The sequence below is a fragment of the Pseudorca crassidens genome, chromosome 11 (assembly GCF_039906515.1).
Source record: "Pseudorca crassidens isolate mPseCra1 chromosome 11, mPseCra1.hap1, whole genome shotgun sequence".
NCBI classification, from domain to species: domain Eukaryota; kingdom Metazoa; phylum Chordata; class Mammalia; order Artiodactyla; family Delphinidae; genus Pseudorca; species Pseudorca crassidens.
Genome location: NC_090306.1, coordinates 48,018,945 through 48,041,351, shown reverse-complemented (window position 1 = coordinate 48,041,351; position 22,407 = coordinate 48,018,945). Strand labels below are relative to the sequence as shown.

General features: G+C 47.2%; 1 protein-coding gene and 1 pseudogene across 1 annotated transcript; both read left to right on the top strand.

Moving 5' to 3' along the window:
• The first annotated feature begins 905 nt into the window (after positions 1–905).
• On the top strand, positions 906–15,020 carry TIMELESS (timeless circadian regulator). Its single transcript, XM_067696995.1, has 28 exons — positions 906–1,004; positions 1,159–1,312; positions 1,603–1,717; positions 1,812–1,874; positions 2,158–2,259; positions 2,437–2,592; positions 2,837–2,970; positions 3,165–3,252; positions 3,536–3,712; positions 4,076–4,293; positions 4,540–4,643; positions 4,787–4,956; positions 6,798–6,933; positions 7,398–7,548; positions 8,615–8,712; positions 8,805–8,925; positions 9,032–9,233; positions 9,505–9,650; positions 10,271–10,356; positions 10,445–10,562; positions 10,652–10,734; positions 11,658–11,800; positions 11,996–12,173; positions 12,255–12,323; positions 12,447–12,565; positions 13,757–13,970; positions 14,103–14,207; positions 14,348–15,020. Exons 1-28 carry the CDS (start codon positions 920–922, stop codon positions 14,419–14,421), a joined length of 3,609 nt encoding a protein of 1,202 aa, XP_067553096.1. The 5' UTR covers positions 906–919; the 3' UTR covers positions 14,422–15,020.
• Positions 15,021–15,166: 146 nt separating this feature from the next.
• LOC137202073 (apolipoprotein F-like) lies at positions 15,167–21,618 on the top strand (annotated as a pseudogene).
• Positions 21,619–22,407: the final 789 nt, after the last annotated feature.

The window sequence follows — 22,407 nt, the reverse complement described above, 5'->3', positions numbered from 1 at the left end:
GACCGGGTCCAGCAATTTTTTTATTTTTGGCCGTGCTGCGCAGCTTGTGGAATTAGTTCCCCAACCAGGGATTGAACCTGGACCCTTAGCAGTGAAAGTGCTAAGTCCTAACCACTGGACCGCCAGGGAATTCCCCCAGCAATTTTAAGGCAGAGGGAAGCTCATTCTCCCACCTTCTCACAAGGCTGCAGAGCTTTCTCAGGGTGAAATTCTCAGAGTTGATGCCCTTTGCTAACCAGCCTTTCTTTCTACTAGGTTATCTAGACTCAGACATACTGTTTCTACAGTTTCAGACCCGATTTAGAGGATGGGATGGCTTAATTCTTAGTCTCGGAGCCTCCTGGGTAGAAGTCTTAACTTAAAGCTTTCCCCGGGACTGGGAACAGCACTTCCGGTGCTGACAAAAGTGAAACATTTGAGGACCTTGATCAGAATACTCAGAGCATCAGGGTCCTGCCTGCTCCCCCCTCCCTTTTATGGGGAGGACCCTACATTTGTTTTGTTTTGGGTTTTTTTTTAGATTTATTTATTTGTTTATTTTTATTTTTGGTTGCATTGGGTCTTTGTTGCTGCACGTGGGCTTTCTCTAGTTGCGGCGAGTGGGGGCTACTCTTTGTTGTGGTGCGCGGGCTTCTCATTGCGGTGGCTTCTCTTGTTGAGGAGCATGGGCTCTAGAGCACAGGCTCAGTAGTTGTGGTGCACAGGCTTAGTTGCTCTGCAGCATGTGGAATCTTTCCAGAACAGGGCACGAACCCACGTGCCCTGAATTGGCAGGCGGATTCTTAACCGCTGCGCCACCAGAGAAGTCCCCCACATTTGTTATCTTTCCTTGTCTCTATAGGCCTCATCATTTCTAGCTCCCTTGGCTCCACCTGCCTTTCTTCTCTAACGGCTGGTCCACTGATGTGTGGACTTGTACATGATGAATTGTGAACTTCTAGCCACATGCAGTGCTCTTGGGTACTTGGAGGGAGACACTTACCACAAGGAGCCAGATTGCTTAGGTGAGTCGCTTTTTGAGGTAACAGGTTAAAAAAAAAACAACACTTGCTTGAGTCTAGGTCTTTTGAATTTCTCAAGCCATGGGTATGAAAAGCACATGGGCCTGGGTAGAGCTTCTGCCAGGGTTCCATGTAAGTGTTTATTCTGTCCCTGAAGAGAGTGTGAAGGATTTGATCCGCTACTTGAGGCATGAGGATGAGACGCGAGATGTACGGCAGCAGCTGGGGGCAGCGCAAATCCTGCAGAGCGACCTCCTACCCATCCTTACCCAACACCGCCAGGACAAGCCTCTCTTTCATGCTGTTATCAGGTTGATTCCCCAGCTTTTTTTTTTTTTTAATTGAAGTATAGTTGATTTACAATGCTATGTTAATTTGTGCTATACAGCAAAGTGATTCAGTTATACGTATATATATACATTCTTTTTTATATTTTTTCCATTATGATTTATCACAGGATATTGAATATAGTTCCCTGTGCTATACAGCAGGACCTTGTTGTTGATCCCCCAGCTTTTTAACATATACTGTGTGCCAGCCTTTGGTATTTGTGCCTGGTGAGGAAACTGAACAGCTTCTCCCTCCTTCATGGTCTCCCCAGGCTGATGGTGAACTTGACACAACCAGCCTTGCTCTGTTTTGGCAGCGTGCCCAAGGAGCCCAGCTTCCGGCACCACTTTCTGCAGGTGCTAGCGTACTTGCAGGCCTACAAAGAGGTGAGGTTTTCCTCCCGAATCCCGAGGCAGAGTTTGGGGGCCGTGGGAAAGGAGAGGGCGGGGACTACTTAAGGTCCATCCCCCTGTTTCGTAGGCCTTTGCCAGTGAGAAGGCTTTTGGAGTCCTCAGTGAAACTTTGTATGAGCTGCTGCAGCTGGTGAGTCTCCGCCTCACAAGATCCCAGGGGACAGTTAGCGCCCTGCTCCTCCCCTGGGCAGAACCCCAGGTGGGGCGTCACAACACGCGGGGTTTGGAGATACGGTCCCAGTCCTCGGGGGTACAAGTCCAATCTGCTGTCTCTGCTGCCTCGGGACTACTCGAACTCTTCCTTCTTTCTTTTTAATCCTGATTCTTCTCTGTGCCTCTCTCGCCCCATCAGGGTAGATGCCTCCCGCCTTCCACAGGGGGTCTTGTCCTCTAACTCTCCTTCTTCTGACCAGGGCTGGGAGGAACGGCAGGAGGAAGACAGCTTGCTGATTGAGCGGATCCTGCTGCTGGTCAGAAATGTTCTCCATGTCCCAGCCGACCTTGATCAGGAGAAGGTGATCTTGGCTGGTCCGAGTTCTTGTGCTTGATTAGGTTGGGCTGCCCCTTTTTCGCTGTTCTGTCCTCTGACGAAACTCGGGAGGGACCTTCGTCAAGGAATGAATTAGAAAACCTCAAGGCAGGGCAGTAGAACTGACTGATCTCCCCTTTCTCCCTCACCACTCACTGCTCAGAGGATCGATGATGACGCCAGTGTCCACGACCGGCTTCTCTGGGCGATTCACCTCAGTGGCCTGGACGACCTGCTCCTCTTCCTGGCCAGCTCAACTGCGGAGCATCAGTGGAGCCTCCACGTGCTGGAGATCATCTCCCTTATGTTTCGTGACCAGGTGAGACACTCACCTGTTGCCTCAATCCCTTCCCTCATGTCCGTTTCTGCTGTGCAGCCGGAATTGCTCTTGTATCATGACTGAAATACCTGGGGAAGGCAGGTGCCAGGTGGAATAGCCATGTCTTAAGTACAGGGTCCCATCAACAGTCCTATTTTGTTCACTCTTTCTGTCCCCACTAGGAGTGAACTCAGAATAGTAAATGACTGTCCTTCTGACTCTTCCCTCCTTGTTCTAAATCTAGAACCCTGAGCAGCTGGCAGGAGTGGGGCAGGGACACTTAGCTCAGGATCGGAGGACAGCTGTGGCAGAACTGGAGGTGTTGCGCCAGCGAGAGATGGCAGAGAAGAAGACTCGAGCCCTGCAGCGAGGCAACAGGTGAGTGGTGCAGAGCCACTCTACCCATGTTCCCATTCCTGCACTACGGAATGCTAGGGCTTGGGCCAAATGCTAAGGCAGTGGTGACGAGAGCACTTCGCAGTTACAACATGCTCTGATGTGCTGCTGGAAGAGAACGGGGATGGAACCTCCAGAGAATTGAGGAATCACCCTGGACTTTTTTTTCTCTGCAGGCATTCTCGATTTGGGGGCTCCTACATTGTCCAGGGCTTGAAATCCATTGGGGAGAGGGACCTCATCTTTCACAAAGGTCTCCACAATGTGAGTCTGCTCCCGTCAGGGGTGGGAACATTGTGGAGTGGGGGACCTTTACCTCTCTGGAGGTAAAGCTTCTCTGTTCTTGGGCTTAGAAAGTTGGAGACCTAGGAGAAATAGAGCTTTTGGCATTGTCTTTACCTGCATCTTCACTTAGTACCAGAGGGAGAGCACGTTCTACCTTCTACAAGTTTCTTCTGAGAAAACTGTAGTACCAAGGATGTGTAAAGAGCTGCCGGGGAGGGAGGTGGTTAGGAGTAATTCTAATTCCCTCAACCTACATCCCCAGCTCCAAAACTACACTTCCGATTTGGGAAAGCAGCCCCGACGGGTACCTAAACGTCGCCAGGCTGCCCGGGAGCTGTCCGTGCAGCGCCGCTCTGCCCTCAACGTGAGACTCTTTCTCAGAGACTTCTGCTCTGAGTTCCTGGAGAACTGTTACAACCGGCTCATGGGCTCGGTGAAGGTGAGAGCCTAGGAAAGATGGAGTAGAGAGGTGATTGGGGTAGCGGTGGGTAAGAAGGGCAAGCTGGGGAGGAACCCATGGAAAGCTGACCATGGAGAGTGGACTAGTAGGTGAGACGGATGTAGGGTGCCCCTGAGACATGGTGACGAAGTCAGGAGGGAGTGGGTTATCGATATGACCAAAAAAGCTCTAGAGATTGCCGCAGAGGAAGGGGAAGGGAACGTGGGGAGAATGAGAAAGGGATGGAGATTTGGGTCCTATAGTATTGTTACAGTGGTGTCCAGGGTCCACCTGGTCATCATAGGACAGGAGGAAGTTGGAAGCCCTGAGGTCATGAAGTGGTCTGTTTTTCCTTGACATCAGGACCACCTGCTTCGGGAGAAGGCTCAGCAGCACGATGAGACCTACTACATGTGGGCTTTGGCTTTCTTCATGGCCTTCAACCGAGCTGCCTCCTTCCGGCCAGGCCTGGTTTCTGAGACCCTCACTGTCCGCACCTTCCACTTCATTGAGCAGAACCTCACCAACTACTATGAGATGATGCTGACCGACCGCAAGGAAGCCACCTCCTGGGCACGCCGGTGAGCGGGAGGAGAAGTGGGGTCAGAGTGGGCATCTTGGCCAGGCTGGGAATCTGAATGCCTGAATTCTGGATGGTACTTTCTGTCCCGTCTCAGGCTTCAGGTGGCCAGCTGGGGAGCAAGGACTGGCTGGGTCACTGAGTTTTTGATGGAACTGTTTTGGCAGGCGAGGGTGCAAAGGGTGATACCGTTTCCACGAACCAAGGTCCTAAGCTGTCCTCCGTTTTACCTCTTTCCCTCTCACAGGATGCACCTGGCTCTGAAGGCCTATCAGGAGCTGCTGGCCACAGTGAATGAGATGAATGCGTCCTCAGACGAGGCTGTGAGGGAGAGCAGCCGCATCATCCAGAGTGAGGCCTCGCTTGGTCTCTGATCCCCCCTTCCCTGCCTCTTGATCCGAATCTCACTCTTCCCGGACCCAGCTTCACCCGTCTCTCCTTTCCCCAAGCTTTCCAGGTCAGTCCTTCCATTCCTTTCTCTTCCCTGTTTCTAGACAACATTTTCTATGTGATGGAGTACCGAGAGCTCTTCCTGGCACTCTTTCGAAAGTTCAATGAGAGATGCCAGCCCCGCTCTTTCCTTCGTGACCTGGTGGAAACCACCCACCTCTTCCTCAAGATGTTGGAGCGGTTCTGCCGGAGCCGTGGGAACCTGATGGTGCAGGTACTGGGCAGCCCAGGGTGTGGAAAGAGCTGGGGAGAAAGGGTGGGGGACAGAAAGGACAGGGGGCTCTTTTTCCTCACATTTTCTGTAGCTTAAGCTGGTCTGTTAGAACTACTCTGAACGAAGGACAAGAGTTTCGTTGGTGTTGCCAATGTAGTTCTGCCTTGTGAGTCTCCTCTCATTAGGTTGATCCCTGATCTACCATAAGTATCTTAATTCATTCAGGAAACATTTATTAAACACCTGCTCTGTGCTAAGCACATGAACTCTGGGGGTTCATAATTTTATTTTATTTATTTATTTATTTTTTGATGTGGACCATTTTTAAAGTCTCTTTGAATTTGTTACAATATTGCTTCTGTTTTGTGTCTGTTGTGTTTTTTTTTTTTTTTTTTTTTTGGCCACGTGGCATGTGGGATCTTAGCTCCCCGACTCGGGATCGAACCCACACCCCCTGCATTGGAAGGCGAAGTCTCAACCACTGGACTGCCAGGGAAGTCCCAGGGGGTTGATAATTTTAGAGTTTATTAATTATGCTGTGCTATTTCCTGATTATACTTCAGAAGCACTGTAATGAGATAGAAAGGACCTTACATTAAAAGTCAGAGGTCTGGGGACTTCCCTGGCAGTCCAGTGGTTAAGCCTCTGAACTTTCACTGCAGGGGTCCAGGTTCGATCCCTAGTCAGGGAACTAAGATCTCACATGCCGCATGGTGCAGCCAAAAAAAAAAAAAAACTCGGAGGTCTGGGATCTCATCCTGTATTAGTTACTGTTAGAATAACTTAAGCTGCTTGTGTGAGTCCTGATCTTTAAAAGTTGGTTGTAACATCTACCCATGAGCCTGAAATGAAATAATAAATGAAAAGTCTGGGACAAGAAGAAAACCTCAAGGAATTTCTATCCTGGAGACACAAGGATTCTGCTTTGTAAAAATTTTCCTATAATTCTATTTGCTATAGGTTAAAACTCAGTCAGAACTGGGCTTGAAAGGGGCTGTAGTACCGATGAGCCTTTTCTAAAAGGTCTATTTACACTCGGAGCTCTGTTGTATTAGCAGTACTAATAGGTTCTACCATTTATCGAGCGTTTACTATGTCTCAGACGTTGTGCTAAGGTTTCCCTATAATCCTCACAATAGCACTAGGGCACATGCGCAGAGTGGTTAAGCACCTTGTCCAAGGTCTTGCTGGTATATGGCTAGCATCAATACTTAAATCCTGGTCTGCTGGAATCCAGACTCATGCTCCTGACCTTTAGTGTGTTTATAAGTTCCTTGAATAAAGGACGAACCTCATTAAGGGCCTCACAGGCCCTCCTGTTTGCCCACAGCGAAGACTGGTTCACAGCCATGACTTGGGGGAGTGGGGTCGGGGTATTGATTCTCATTCTCCTGCTTTTCAGGAGAAAAAATTGTAGTTTACATTTGCAGAGTGCTTTGCATTTAATAAAGCCTTTTCATATAGAATTTTTTATCCTCAGAGCAAATTTGCTCATTCTCTAGGCTTCTGTTTAAGGTATCACTTCCACAAGAAATGAGTCACGTGCTGTTCCTGGGTTTTGCTATGGCGTTTTATGCTCAGCCATGTTCTAGGTCTTATCCAGGCTGTAGTGTCATTTACCTGTCTACTTACCTGTCTCCCCCACTAGGCCACAAGTGCCTCAAGGGCAAGGAAATGTGCTCTTCACTGCTGCTTCCCCATTGTCATGGAGTAGCACACAGTGGTCACTCGGTGAATGTCTAATTAATTCAGACATCTAATTAATTAGTTAATAGAGGACATTGATGGGGAAAAGGCCTCCCTAGCTCTTGTGCCATCCTAACACAGTTCCTTCTCTGTAGAACAAACGAAAGAAGAGAAAGAAGAAAAAGAATGTCCTAGATCAGTCCGTAGCTTCTGGTAATGTCCCCTACAGCCCAGAGGAACTGGAGTCTGTGTGGCCCTCCCTGGCCGAGCAGCTACAGCGCTGTGCCCAGATAAGTAGTTGCAGAAACTCTCTCTTTCTTTCTTTCTTTCTTTTTTTTTTTAATATTTATTTTTGGCTGCGTTAGGTCTCCATGGCTGCACGCAGGCTTTCTCTAGTTGCAGTAAGTGGGGGCTACTCTTCATTGCGGTGCGTGGGCTTCTCATTGTGGTGGCTTCTCTTATTGCAGAGCACGGGCTCTAGGTACATGGGCTTCAGTAGTTGTGCCACATGGGCTCTAGAGCGCAGGCTCAGTAGTTGTGGTGCACGGGGTTAGTTGCTCCGTGGCATGTGGGATCTTCCTGGACCAGGGCTCGAAGCCGTGTCCCCTGCATTGGCAGGTGGATTCTTAACCACTGTGCCACCAGGGAAGTCCTACTCTCTGTTTCCTGAGGGTAGTGCTCTGGGCAGACTCTCTGGGTCTCTCCCCCCACTGCCCCACCAACTGTTACCAAAGCTTTAATAATCCCTCTCTAGGATCCTGAGCTCAGTTTGGACTCCATGGTTCCCTTTGATGCGGCCTCAGAGGTGCCCGTGGAAGAACAGCGGGCAGAAGCCATGGTGCGGATCCAAGACTGTCTCCTGGCTGGCCAGGCCCCACAGGCCCTGACCCTTCTTAGGTCTGCCCGGTAAGAGCCCTGCCTACCCGTCCTCCCACATCCAGCCCCTGGGCTTTTGGGGGCAGGGAGTGGCTTTCACTGTGGCACAGGGTTCTCAGTCTTCAAGAGAGAAGTTCCCTCAGAAGCGCTGGGGCTCTGTACAGGGTACTGAGTCCTGGGGAGTTTGGGTTGGTTTATTGGGAGGTTTATTATTTGTTTTTGTTTCATTTTTGAGAAATATCAGCACAGTTAGTTGGGGAAAAAAAATAAAGTTAATTCTATGAGCCAAAGATAGCCATCATTAACATTTTGATGAGTTATCTTCCAGAGTTTTTCCCTCTGTGTTATATATAGACATATCACATACACCTTCTTTTACAAGATTGAAATATTGCAATACTGATTTATAGTATTTTTTTTCACTTCTCAATATATTGTGAGCATCATTTCTTTTTTTTCCAAATATTTATTTATTTATTCTGGCTGCACCAGGTCTTAGGTGAGGCACGTGGGATCTTTGCTGCGGCATGCAGGATCTTTTAGTTGCAGCGTGCAGACTTCTTAGTTGCAGCATGCAGACTCTTAGTTGTGGCATGTGAACTCTTAGTTGCAGCAGGCATGCGGGATCTGGTTCCCCAGCTAAGTTTTGAACCCAGGCCCCCTGCATTGGGAGCGCGGAACCTTAGCCACTGGACAACCAGGGAAGTCCCGTGAGCATCACTTCTCGTCAGATATATTTCTGCAATTATTAATGGCTTTAAAACACCATTGTGAAAACAGCGGCAAATAGATAAATAAATTTATAAAAACAAAACACACCATTGTGTGAATATGTACATTTGTTCAACATTTGTTCAAATGTCATGCGTTTAGATTATTTGCCTTTTCTTCCTGTATGATTTTCTTTGCAGTGTGGCTTATGAGGGAAAATTTCCCTAGAGTCTTTGTTTCATCTTTGAAATAACAGTCTGTATTCTCTTTCCAGCTGGAAAATAAAATAAGTCTAAATTCCTTCTCCCACTTCAAATTATAACTGAGATATTATTAAAAAAAAAAGATATTATAAAAAAAAGCCTTTTTTCTCTCTGTGCTCCAGGGAGGTGTGGCCAGAAGGAGATGTGTTTGGCTCTCAGGACATTTCCCCAGAGGAGGAGATTCAGCTGCTGAAGCAAATCGTCTGGGCCCCGCTTCCCCGTGAGTCTCCCATTTCCTTCTCATCTCTCTCCTTCCAGCTCTTCTCTAGCGCCAGCGTCACAGACACCCAGTAATCCTCAGTCTTTCTATAGGGCAGCAGGGACCAGAGGAACAAGGGGCGGAGGAAGAAGATGAAGAAGAGGTGGAGGAGGAAGAGTTGCACATGGTCGAGGTGTTGGAGAAAGAATTTAACTTTCTGGACTACCTGAAACGGTGCGGGCCGGGAGGATGGAATTGGTGTCAGGGTGGAGACCGTGGGGCTGTGAGGACGACCACACGTCCTCACACTGACATCCTCTCGCTCCCTGTCTCGGTGCAGCTTTGCAAACTCAACTGTCATCCAAGCCTACGTGCTGCTGCTGCGGAGCTACAAGCAAAATAGCGCCCACACCAACCACTGTGTCGTCAAGATGCTGCACCGTCTGGCCTATGATCTCAAAATGGAAGCCCTGCTTTTCCAGCTTTCCCTCTTCTGCCTCTTCAATCGTCTGCTTAGCGACCCTGCGGCTGGGGCCTACAAAGTAAGGAGATACCAAAGAATGGGGTTCTAGAGGTGTAGGGGAGTCCTGGGGTAAAAGGTTAGGGGATAAAGTGCCCTGAGCCGTGTCAAGGCTGAACGATGAGAGAACGGTGAGGAAGTAGACAGGCAGGTTGAGGGAGCTGCAAGGGGAAGGATAGAAGAGGCTGAGCGAGGAGGGGGCAGCTGGGAACAGGCGTAGAAAAAAATACCTAAAGGCCCATGTTTATGTACATTTAGGCCACAGGCCTCACAGCAGTCTCCCTCTCCCTCAGGAGCTAGTGACTTTTTCCAGATACATCCTGGGCAAGTTCTTTGCACTGGCCGCAGTCAACCAGAAAGCCTTTGTGGAGCTGTTGTTCTGGAAGAACACAGCTGTGGTTCGAGAGATGACTGAGGGCTATGGCTCCCTGGATGGCAGGTGAGCTTGAGGATGGGGAAGGCTTGGCGATGGGGAAGGGGGTGACACAGTCACAGAGTGTCAGAGCTGGAAGAGCTTGCAGATCAGTTGGTGTAACCTTTCTTTCCCTTTCGTAGGTGAGAAAACAAGCCCCGAAGGTGAAATGCTTTACCTGAGGTCACCTGAGAGAGGAACTGGGATTGACCCTAGGTCTCCTGTCTACTCTAGTTTCCTTCTTCACCAGCGTTCAGGGGGGCAGTCAGAGTGGGGTGGCCCCCCCAGAGAGAGTCTATATGTGCCTTATCCCAAGATGTGCTGGGAAGCCATAAGGATGCATAGAAATATTTGTCCTCTTTCCCTGAGTATCTCAGCTCCTCTCCTTTCACTCTTCTCTCTCTTTCCCATAATACTCTCAGCCCCTGCAGTGTCAGGTTCCATGGGCCCAACCTGGAAAATCTTAGTTTGACTTTTGGGTTCTTAAGTGGAAGGAGAGTAAGAGGAAGGAAGCACACCTTAGGCCTCTGCTAGCTGGCTCCTTTGTGGTACCTGCGTTGCCCTTATTCCTTTTAGAAGAGAAGACCTTTGGTCTCCTCTTTTTGAGCCAACAATCTACATGCTCCCCTTCTCCTTTCCCCATTTAGATCTTCTAGTCACAGACCCCCTGTGTGGAGCCCAGAGGAGGAGGCCCAGCTTCAGGAACTGTACCTTGCCCATAAGGATGTGGAAGGTATGAGGCCTTGAGGTCTGAAGAGCATGAGGAGGGCAGCCTGAGCTCCGGGACCCCTCTTCACTGCCTCACTCCTCCTCCACCTCAGGTCAGGATGTGGTGGACACCATCTTGGCACACCTGAAAACTGCTCCTCGGACACGCAAGCAGGTCATCCACCGTCTGGTACAGCTGGGACTGGCTGACAGCGTCAAGGACTTCCAGAGGTAGAGGCACATGCTCTGGAGGGAACTGAGATGGGGAATCCACTCTTCACTCCCTGAGCTCCCCCTTCCACTGACACCGCCCTGAACAGGAAAGGAACCCAGATTGTACTGTGGACGGAAGAGCAGGAGCTGGAGCTGCAGCGGCTTTTTGAGGAGTTCCAGGGCTCTGATGGTAAGTGAGGTGGAAGCTCAGGGAACCTCTGAAATGAGAGCCAAGCTCTCAGTTTCTTTTCCTGCTGCTTCCTGTTCCCAAGGAAGGCTTATCCTCTCCTTCCTGTCCACTTGCTCTGTTTGTGGTGTCATTTTTGTTTGTTTTTATATATATATATTTTTTTATTATGTAAGTTACAGGTATACAATATAGTGATTCACTATAGTCACTAATTTTTAAAGGTTATACTCCATTTATCGTTGTTATAAAATATTGGCTGCATTCCCCATATTGTACAATGTATCCTTGTAGCTTATTTTATACCTAATAGTTTGTACCTCTTAATCCTCTACCCTTATCTTGCCCCTCCCCCTTCCCTCTCCCCACTGGTAACCACTAGTTTGTTCTCTATATCTGTGAGTCTGCTTCTTTTTTGTTATATTCATTCATTTGTTTTATTTTTTAGATTCCACATGTAAGTGATATATAGTATTTCTCTTTCTCTGTCTTACTTATTTCACTTAGCATAATGCCCTCCAACTCCATCCATATTGCTGCAAATGCCAAAAATTCATTCTTTGTATGGCTCAGTAGTATTCGTGTGTGTGTGTGTGTACCACATCTTCTTTATCCATTCATCTGTTGATGGACACTTAGGTTGCTTTTATACCTTGGCGATTGTAAATAATGCTGCCATGAGCATTGGGGTGCATGTATCTTTTCAAGTTAGTGTTTTTGTTTATTTTTTTGGATATATCCCCAGGAGTGGAATTGCTGGGTCATATAGTAATTCTATCTTTAGTTTTTTGAGAGACCTCCATACTGTTTTTTGTGGTGTCATTTTGGAGTGAATTGAGCTGTAGCCTCTTTCCAAAGACCTCTGTTTCCTTTACTAATCCCTTTCCCCTGTTGCTCTTGGGCATTCACACTTTCTTTCTCTTTAGATATCCTGGGTAATATCATGAAGAACATCACAGCCAAACGCTCACGGGCCCGAATAGTAGATAAACTGCTGGCTCTGGGGCTGGTGGCTGAGCGGCGGGAGCTGTACAAGAAACGCCGGAAGAAGTTGGCGCCCTCAAGCTTGGTAACAGTCTTACCCTGGCTCTGCCAGCTGGGCCTGCCCCCGCTGAAGTGCTCCTTAGAAGTAGCCCACCCAGATTCTTCCTGTCTCAGGCTCTTCTGAGTAGATCCCCCCAGCGCGGTGGTCAGGAACCAGAGGACTCCACTCAGTTCTTCGTCTTGTCTCCTTTTGTTCATTACCCACCCCAATTAATTTTAGCCTAATGAAGAGGAGTCCTTGAACGATTTTTGCCAGGAAGATCTAGAAGAAGAGGAAAACCTGCCAGAGGAAGAGAGTGAAGAGGTTGAAGAGAAAGAGGAGGGCTCAGAAGCAGAACAAGCCCACGGTGGCTCCGTCCTGTCAACTCAAAACCTTGGGCAAAACCTGCATCAGGAAGGTGAGGGCCCAGTTGGGAGAGATGTCTCAGGTGGTGGGGTTGGTTGTATGGGCCAGTTATAACTTTTCCACCTTCCCTTAGGCTTTTCTGCTCCCCTCCTGTGGCTCCAGAACTGCCTCATTCGAGCAGCAGATGATCGGGAAGAGTTTGGTGAGTGGATAAATGACGGTTTCAGGAGGACTGGGGTCTGGAGGCTGCTGGAGACCTGGTTGTGGGATGGAGGGCCGGTTCTTTCTTCACATCTTCACCATGTGACCATTGACCCTGTCCTAGGCTGCTCTCAGGCAGTTCCACTGGTGCCACTGACAGAAGAAAATGAGGAAGCAATGGAAAATGAACAGTTTCAGCAGCTGTTGCAAAAGCTAAGGGTTCGGCCTCCTGCCTCTGGGCAGGTAAATACACCAGTTACAGCATCAACCAAGCATGTTGGTGCTACTTTAAGATACATCTGCTCCTCCTCATTTCCTGTCACCTCTGACCGTGACTCCTGCAGCAGCTGTCTTGCTAATCTCTCCAATCTTCCCTTCTCCTAAACCCATCTTCCACACTGCCCCCGAGTTATCTTTCTAAATTACAGTTTTGATTATATCACTCCCCTGATCAGAGCACTTGATGGTTCCCCACTGTTAGCAGGACAAAGTCCACAGCCTCCGGGGGCGGTGTCTCTGGCCTTGGCCAGCCATTGCAGCCTCACAGCCACGTCACCACACACCTGCCTGACACTACAGTCATCCGGAGCTACTTTCCATCCTCCAAACAGTAGGCTTTTTCATACCTCCAAACAGTTGATCATGCCAGTCCCCCTACTGGAAGGCTCCAGCCTCATACACAAGGTGGCAGATCACCCATCTTTCCTGAGGAACACTCCACCCAACCTTGAAGAGTTAGTTCAGTTGTCACTTCCTCAGAGAAGCAGTCTCTATCCCTCCTTCAACGCCCCCACCCCGACACCAAAATTCACAGATATTCAAGTCTCGTATAAAATGGCATAGTATTTGCGTATAACCTATGCACATCGTCTCTAGATTAATTGTAATACCTAATACAATGTAAATGATATGTAAATAGTTGCCAATGTGCAGCAAATCCAAGTTTTGCTTTTTGGAACTTTCTGGAATTTTTCATTTTTTTCCCCAATGTTTTTGATCTGCAGTTGGTTGAATCCATGGATGTGAAACCCTCGGACACAGAGGGGCAACTGTAATCATTTTGGTGGCTGTGATTTGTTCATTCCCTTAATATAGCCCCAATCCTGTGGTGTTACAGTACATTGGTTCTTTCTCCCCTTAGATTGTGAGTTCCCTGAGAGCAAGGATCATATCTGACTCACCTTTAGATCCCCAGAATCCATTCATTTACTTATGTAATTAACAACTGTATTTACTGGGAACCTCCTGGTGTATCAGGCACTGTGTTAGACATTGGGCACCTACTGGATAAATAAGCAATAAGTAGAGTTCACAACCCTTATGGAGCTTCACCAATGTAGGCTCATATTTATTCAATGAATAATATCAAAATCTGGTGGACTAGAGGCTGCTCCTTTCCCACTACTCTCATTTTCAACTTCTTTGCCCCTGTAGGAAACCTTCTGGCGAATTCCAGCCAAGCTGAGTCCCACCCAGCTCCGGAGGATGGCAGCTTCTTTGAGCCAACCAGAGGAGGAGGAAAAGCTTCAGCCAGGATTAGAACCTAAGGTCCCTGGGGAGCAAGGCCCTGAGGAGGAGCACCGAGCACATGCCCCGAGGGCCCTCCTGTCAGCCCGGAAAGAGAGAGCAGGCCTGTTGTCCCCAGAGGGTAATACCAGGACCACTTATCTATTGAGTACTATTGAATACTTACCCAGCCCTGTGATCAAGAGGGCTGATAGGGTATTTGAGACTATGAGGACCTAGTTCCCTAATTTTATGCCTCTCGTGGTCGTTCCAGACGAAGGGACTGATGGTGGTAAAGAGCAGCTGAAAGTGGCACCCAAGAAGCGACAGCTGTTGGACAGCGATGAGGAAAAGGAGCAAGATGAGGGCGGGAGCAAAGGTAGGAGGGTCTGGTCGGGATCTGCCTTTTCTTCTAACCTCTAGCACTCTTCCCTCCAGTCCTGAAGGTAAATGCTACCATCCTCCTTCCCCCTTAACAAATTTAGATATCCTGTCTTCTCACCCCTGTCACTCCCATAGCACCAGAGTTGGGAGCTCCAGGAATCCGGAAGAAGAAGCGGTTTCAGATAGAGGATGACGATGAGAGCGACTGAAGAGCCAGATGCCTAGGGGCAGAGACAGACCCATTTTTAAGTGGTGAATTTAAATCTGAGTTTGGAGGGGCATACAGGACCTGGAAACTCCTCTTACTGCACAGAAGCTGTGGAGCCCTGGGCTTCCCCATGGATCTAGGGTCCAGGAAATCCAGGCAACAGTGTTGGCCTCCTGTTCAGTCACTTCTTGCTCCTCCCACTTTTATCAGTGTGCCTCAGTAGCTCTCTGGAGACTTATTCCTTTTCTTCTTTGGTTAATAGCACACCCTGGCAAAGGAGAGGAGTGAGTGAATATAGAAGGCACCTTGGACCCCTCTTTCTGGTCTGTTCCTTTTGGCTTTCTGCTGGAGGTGGGTCACAGCACTAGATGGGGGGTTTTGTGACATGATGAGTGGGGATGTTGCACCATTTTTCAAAGGCACTAGACGAGCCCATCCTCATTTTCTTTCCTGTGATCACCCGCTGAACACCAGATTGAGCCCAGTTCCTAATGTTGAAATAGGGTTGGGATGCAGTACTCTTCAGATGATGAGCGTTTTTGGTTGGTGTTTGGCATTGAATTAAACATGTAAAATTAAAAGTTGCCAATGTTGATCTGACTTGCCAATCTGTCTAAATACCTCAACCCTCCACCTGCTATGTTCGTTTAAGAACTTTTAACTATTAGGGTTAAAAGAGACTATCAGCCTTCCCTTTTCTCTTGCTTTCCCTACATGAGACACAGAAAAACATACTCACCTCAAGATCCTTTGTCTAGGATAAATCTTTAGGGTAAAAAGAGTATGCATCAGAACAGGTACATGAAAAGATGCTCAATGTCGTTAATCAGAGAAGTGCAAATCAAAACCACAATGAGATATCACCTGATACCTGTCAGAGTGGCTATCATCCAAAAGAACACAAATAACAAATGTTAGTGAGGATATGGACAAAAGGGAACCCTTGTACACTGTTGGTAGGAACATAAATTGGTGTAGCCACTGTGGAAAACATATATATGCCAATCCCAATGTCCCAGTTCATCCCACATCCCCTTCCCCCCTTGGTATTCATGTTTGTTCTCTACGTCTGTGTCTCTATTTCTGCTTTGCAAATAAGTTCATCAGTATAATTTTTCTAGATTCCACATGTAAGCAATATTATACAATATTTGTTTTTCTCTTTCTGACTTCACTTTGTATGACAATCTCTAGGTCTATCCATGTCTCTGCAAATGGCACAATTTCGCTCCTTTTTATAGCTGATTATATACCTCAGTTATTTGTTTGTTTGGCTGTGCAGGGTCTTAGTTGTGGCACACAGGATCTTAGTTGCCACGTGCAGGATCTTTAGCTGCGGCATGCGGGAACTAGTTCCCTAACCAGGGATTGAACCTGGAGCCCCTGCCCTGGAGCCCCTGCATTGGGAGCGTGGAGTCTTAACCACTGGCACACCAGGGAAGTCCCATACCTCAATTGTTTAAAAAAGTATGCCTCAGGAAGAAGGAGACACAAAGGGAGGAAAAGCCAGTTTGTCAGCCTGGGGCATAGGGGAAGTCTGGGCAAGAAAGAGATGGGTAAACATTGCAAATGTCATGTCCTTCCCAATTCTTGTAAACCATTAGCTTCCTGGCCCTCTTATGTTTCCAGCTGTGGTAGAGTGAAGGTGAGATTCAGAAAATAGTCATTCAGATTAGGGAGAGCCCTAGGTCAGGGATGCATTTGGACTGTCTTGTTTCTCTAATTTGTCTTTTTTGCCTCCCATAGCCTCTGAAGGTAGAGGTGAAGCTATGTCCAGGGTAATTGGAGTTTTCAAGGGCTAAGACACATTTTACCAGTTTGAGTAAAGTATAGAAACTTTGCGTTCCCTTAGGTCTCTTTACATTCCCCACTTACACTGTAATTATCTTAAATATTTCTTCTCTCTATGCTGAGAACCACATAAGGCAATGTTATAATTTTTACTTAAATCACTTAACATGATTTAGAAAACTCATGAGAATAAGATGGTATATTATTATACATATCTTTCACTCTGTTGCTCTTTTTTCATGACATTTCAAGCTTTTTTTTTTTTAATAATTTTCTTTCTGTTTAAAGAAATTCCCTTAGCCATTCTTTTAGAGTAGGTCTGCTGGTGACTAATTCTCTTAGTTTTCCTTAATCTGAGAACATCTTGATTGTACCTTAATTTCTGAAGGGTGTTTTTGCTGTGTTTTCTCATAGAGGGAACTTTTCACACCACCAAGCTGTTGATTCTGCCAGTCTCCTAGCCCATCCTCCAAGAATCGGCTCGAATGTGCTTTCTTTTGTGAAGCAGTCTGTGTCACTTTTTTTTTTTTTTTTTTTTATCGTGGTGTGCGGGCCTCTCACTGTCGCGGTCTCTCCCATTGGGGAGCACAGGCTCCAGACACGGACGCTCAGTAGTTGTGGCTCACGGGCATAGCCGCTCCGCGGCATGTGGGATCTTCCCAGACCGGGGCACGAACCCGTGTCCCCCGCATTGGCAGGAGGATTCTTAACCACTGAGCCACCAGGGAAGCCCTTTGTCACTCTTTGAACCCCAAACCAAAAGCAATCACTTTTACAGCTGGGATTTGTTCATTCCCCTGATAAAGCACCAGTCTTACAGGGTTTCATCTTGTTCTTTTTCCCACTAGACTGTGAACTTGAAAGCCAGGATCAGGTGTATTCACCTTTGGATCCCACAGGTACATTCATTAATATATCCAACTAACACAACAGTGTATTGATGCCTCCTACGTAGGAGTCACTGTGTTGGGCACTGGGTGTCAATTGGATGTGATTACCCAAAGACTAGGTATACAGAGGTGAATAAAGCGATGATAATAAGGGTCCCAGCGCTTACTGATCTTCACCAGTGCAGCATTAAGCACAGAGTAGCTGTTAATACTAACAATCTGGTAAATCTAGAGGCTAGTCCTTTTACTCTGGTGCCACTTTCTACTTCTTTGACCCCATGGGAAAACTTCCTGTGGAGTCCAGACATGCTGAACCCCGAGAAAGTTAGATGCTGCTTTGAGTCATTCAGAGGAGGAGGAAAGCTTCAGCCAGTGCTGGAACCTGAAGTCTCTGGAGGGTAAGGCCTGAGGAGGAGTACTGAGCACAAGCCCTGAGGGCCCTCCTGTTAGCCAGCAAAAGGAGAGCAGGTCTGGTGTCCCAAGGGGCTAATAGGAATGCTATTGATTACTTATGTACCAGCCTTGCTGGTCTAGGGGGCTGATGAAGTTACTTCGATGCCTCCTAGCTCAGTGGGAAACCAGGCTGATGGGGACTGACAACTAAAAACAACACCCAAGATTTTTAGGGCAGTGAAAGTATTCTGTATGATACTGTAAATGTAGATATATGACGTTATACATTTGGTAAAACCCATAGAACTGTGCAATGCAAAGAGCTGAACCCTAATGTAAACTGTAGACCTAAGTAATAATAATACGTAACATTTAAATAATATAACAATCAAGTGTAACTAAGGTACCATACCAGTGGAAGATGTTAAAAATAGGGGAAACTGAGGGGTTGGGGGAGAGGGAATATTTGGGAACTCTGTACTTTCTGCTCAATTTTTCTATAAACCTAAAACTACTCTAAAAAGTAAACTTTTTTTTTTTGGACTCTGCTTCTTGAGCCATTTTATTTTATTTATATATTTGTTTTGGCTGTGCTGCATGGCTTGTGGGATCTTGGTTCCCCAACCAGGGATCAAACCCGTGCCCCGTGCAGTGGAAGCATGGAGTCCTAACCACTGGACTGCCAGAGAATTCCCAAAAATGAACTATTAATTAAAACAAAAAACCCATCATCCAAGAAGTGACAGCTAATGGGAATTGATGAACAGATAGAAGATGAGGACAGGAGCAAAGGTAGGAAGTCTGATTGGGGGGACCTGGCTTTGTCTTCATCCCTCTGTCATTCCTCAGTCCTGGAGACAAGCTCACCACCACTTTCCATCCCCCTACATATTTGCACAATCTCTCTTCCCTGTCATTCCCAAGGCACCAGAGTTGGAAATTCAAGGAATTTCAAGGAAAAGTAATTTTCATATTGAGGATGAGGATGACGCTGATTGTAGAACTGGAGGTCCAGTTATGGATGGTGAACTCAAGTCAGAAATGGGAGACTCTGGCAGGACCCAAAAACTTCTCTAAGCTGTCCGGAAGCAGTAGAGTCTTGAGGTTTCCTGTGGACTTAGGGTCCAAGAATTTCAGGCAATAGTGTTGGATACCTCTACATCTAGTTCTCCCAGTTTTAGGAATGTGTCCCTGTAGCTTTCTGAAGACTTAACTTCTCTTATTCTAGGGACTGATTTCTTTTTGCTTATTAGGGAGCCATCCTGGGACTGAGAGGAGTGAATAAGATAGGAGGAGGGACCCAAGACCCCTTCATTGACCCGTTCCCTTTGGTTGTGTTCCAAGGTGGGTTATGGCACCAGAGAGAAACCTTTATGCCACAATGATGTGTGGACTTTTGTACCAGTTTTAGGAGGCACCATATGCCATTGTTCCTTACTGTTCAGACTACAGTTTCTCACCTAGACCCCTGTATGAGAAATGAAGCCCTATTCCTATAGTTTTGATGTAGGCTTAGAAAGGGGTACTATCAAGGTAATGGATGCATTTAATTAGGGAATTGCACTGGAATTAATGTAAACACTGAAAAGTTGCTCTTATCTGGTCTGACTTCTGGTGGATTCTATTGTCCTATTCCTCTACCTATTAAATCCATTGAATAAGAACTATTTTGGGCAACTTCCCTGGTGGTCCAGTGGTTAAGGCTCTGTGCTCCCAATGCAGGGGACCTGGGTTTGATCCCTGGTCAGGTAACTAGATCCCTCGTGCATGCGCAACTAAAAGATCCTGCATGCCACAACTAAAGACTCCATGTGCCACAACGAAGACCTGGCGTAGCCAAATAAATAAATAAAATATTTTGGGCAAAGTTACAGTTACCAAAGGGGAAACCGGGTGGGGGGAGGGATAAAGTAGGAGTTTGGGATTAACAGATACACACTGCTATAGGTAAACTAGATGAACAACAAGGACCTATATATAGCACAGGGAACTATATTCAATATCTTGTAATAACCTATAATGAAAAAGAATCTGAAGAAGAATATATATATATATATATATATATGAATCACTTTGCTGTACACCTGAAACTAACACAACATTGTAAATTGTAAATCAACTGTACTTCAATTAAAAAATAATAAAAATTTTTATGGGCTTCCCTGGTGGCGCAGTGGTTGAGAGTCCGCCTGCCGATGCAGGGGACACGGGTTCGTGCCCCAGTCCGGGAAGATCCCACATGCCGCTGAGCGGCTGGGCCCGTGAGCCATGGCCGCTGAGCCTGCGCGTCCGGAGCCTGTGCTCCGCAATGGGAGAGGCCACGGCAGTGAGAGGCCTGCGTACCGCAAAAATAATAATAATAATAATAGTAATAATAAAAATTTTTAAAGAACTATTTTGGGGTCTCCTACCCAGAAATCACTGGTATCCCTGCCTTTCACCTCTCACTTCCCCAGAAGACCCAGAGGAGTTTTTTCTCATCGAAGTTTAGGTCTAGAGAAATCCTTAGGATGAGAGGGATACGGGGCAGGAAAAGGGAGAAACCTGATTTCAGCATGGGGGCAAAGGTAAGGGCAAAGCCTGAACTAAGAAGAGGCAGATAAATATTTGTGAATGTTATGTCCTTCACTGTTTTCAGAGGGGTCAACTGTTTTGTCTCAGGTAAAGAGAAGGTCAGATCTAGAAAGCAGTCATTCAGATCAGAGAAGCACAGAGGCAAAGGACATGTTCAGACCATCTCATTCCTCTGGCTTCTTTTTTTACCAGGAGCAGGTGAGTATCTCCCACAGCCTATAAGGTTTGATGTCCAGCGTGATTGAAATTTCCAAGGGCTAAGACACTTCCAAGCTCTGACCAGTCCTGGTGTCTCTTCATCCCAAACCTTTCCCCACTTCCCAATCTGAGCATTGCTTCTTTCCAGCAGGGCTGTTCTGCTGACCCAATGATCCAGGCTGTGCTGCTCCTTTGCTGTGTCTTGCTGTCCCAAGGGGCTGCCTTTCCAAGAAATGCCCAGGAAGGGGCCCTGAACTTCCAGCCATCTTTCACAGAAACGGCATCCTCTGAATGTGCTCTCCAACCAGATCCCTCTCCCAGATCCCCATACTTGCCGGGATCTCTTGCACACAGTCCCCTCCTTAGCCCCTCTCTCTGAGTACCTATCCAACTTAGCTCTGGAGGCGGCCCTGGAGGAGGTTGGTTGCACAACCAAGGCCCACATTCTGCAGCTTCAGCTTGTTAAGATGGGAGGAAAGGATACCACTGAAACCCTCATCCATGAGAGCAAAAAGCACAACAATAAGGAAGAAGAGATTGGTAATGCTAAGGTCATTCTGAAGGATCTGGGAGGATCCTTAGGGGAGCTTAGGCGGGTACAGCGCTGTTACCCTTCCTGAGGCATGTAGGCAGGAACATAAGTGGGTGCTCTACGAGACAGCGCAACTGATAGTTGAATTTGCTGAGAAGCTCCCTTCCACTGAGCTGGTAACAGAGTTAAAGATTTCTGTCATTAGTGTCACCCAGAAGTGCACGGATAAATCTTGGGAGCATTTGGAAGGAGTAGGCAAACGGCTGATGGAAAGCCCTGAGATTAAAGACTTCACAATGCCTATGGAAGATCAGATATACTTTGTCAAACATTCCACAACTATTCTGATGTGCCTTATACTGGGACTAATACAAAAACATTTCCAGACATTTTTTGGATAGGGAAGGCCTCCGAGGAATCCCATCTCCTGTCTCAAATGTCTCTGATAGGACTGTGTACAAGGACTGTGCACAACAGGTAGTTAGAAATGTTGAGACAGCTTAGGGCAGAAGTGTGCTATTCATTTGATCCCAGTGCTGAAAGACATGTGACCAGAGTCAGCTTTGCCCCCTCTCTTAATAGGTCCTAGCCCCTATTTTTTTCTCCCAATTTCTCTTTATTTCAGTTAAAAGATACTGTGGTTATATTATGTACTAGACATGAAGGATATTGTAATCTTTCCCCGTTCATCTACCTTTTACTTTCTAATTCCCCAACTGGATGCTATAGCTTGCTTGTGTTAATTTTTAAACTGAAAAGAGAAATTAAATGTTGCTTCTATATCAGAATCACTGTTATTTGATCTCTCTTAACGGCGGGTCTCCGTGGCATTTTTTGGGGGGTGGGGCACTGTGCAAAATGGGATCTTAGTTCCCTGACCAAGGATCAAACCCAGGCCCACAGCATTGAAAGTGCCGAGTCTTAACCACTGGACCACCAGGAACTTCCCTCCACGGCTTCTTTTGTGAGCTGGAGATGAAATGTGGCAGGAACATGTAGGAAGTGCCAATGTATTTTCAGGTTGAGTGTGTAACAAGGGGACAAGGTTTGAGCAGTCAATACAAATGGGCAAATAATTATAGAGGTCATATCCCTTGCTGATCATTGGGGAAAGCAACCATCTTTCCTCCTTATGGGACAGAGAACTGGGCAGAGTGGGTCTAGATCTACCAGAGCAGTTTCACTTCTCACTGACTGGATTGTGTGGTAATTTGGGGCCCCATACCTGCATGGAATGGGGCCCATGTAAAGCAGAGGAAGTACCTGGTGATCTGGATAGGGAGACCAAGAAGAGCAATTGAGTCCCATTCCCTGGCCCCAAACTTAAAAGGAAGAGAGGCTGGGAGTTGATGGGTGAGATGTCCTCTAACTGAGCTCTGGATTCCTTCAGACCACAGCCCAAAGGAAACAGTTTGTGTGTTGTCTTCCACTCTAGTATAGTCAGATCCAGCTAGACATCACCAAGACCCACCATGACCTGCTCCTTTAGTGCCTCCTGCTGTACCCCGTGGTTGTCACTTCATGTGGTGCCCAGAAAAAGACCCTGGTGCCTTTTTCCTCATCTCTGGGGATCCAGCCACCCACAGCAGGCTCTTGGTTCTGCCAGACT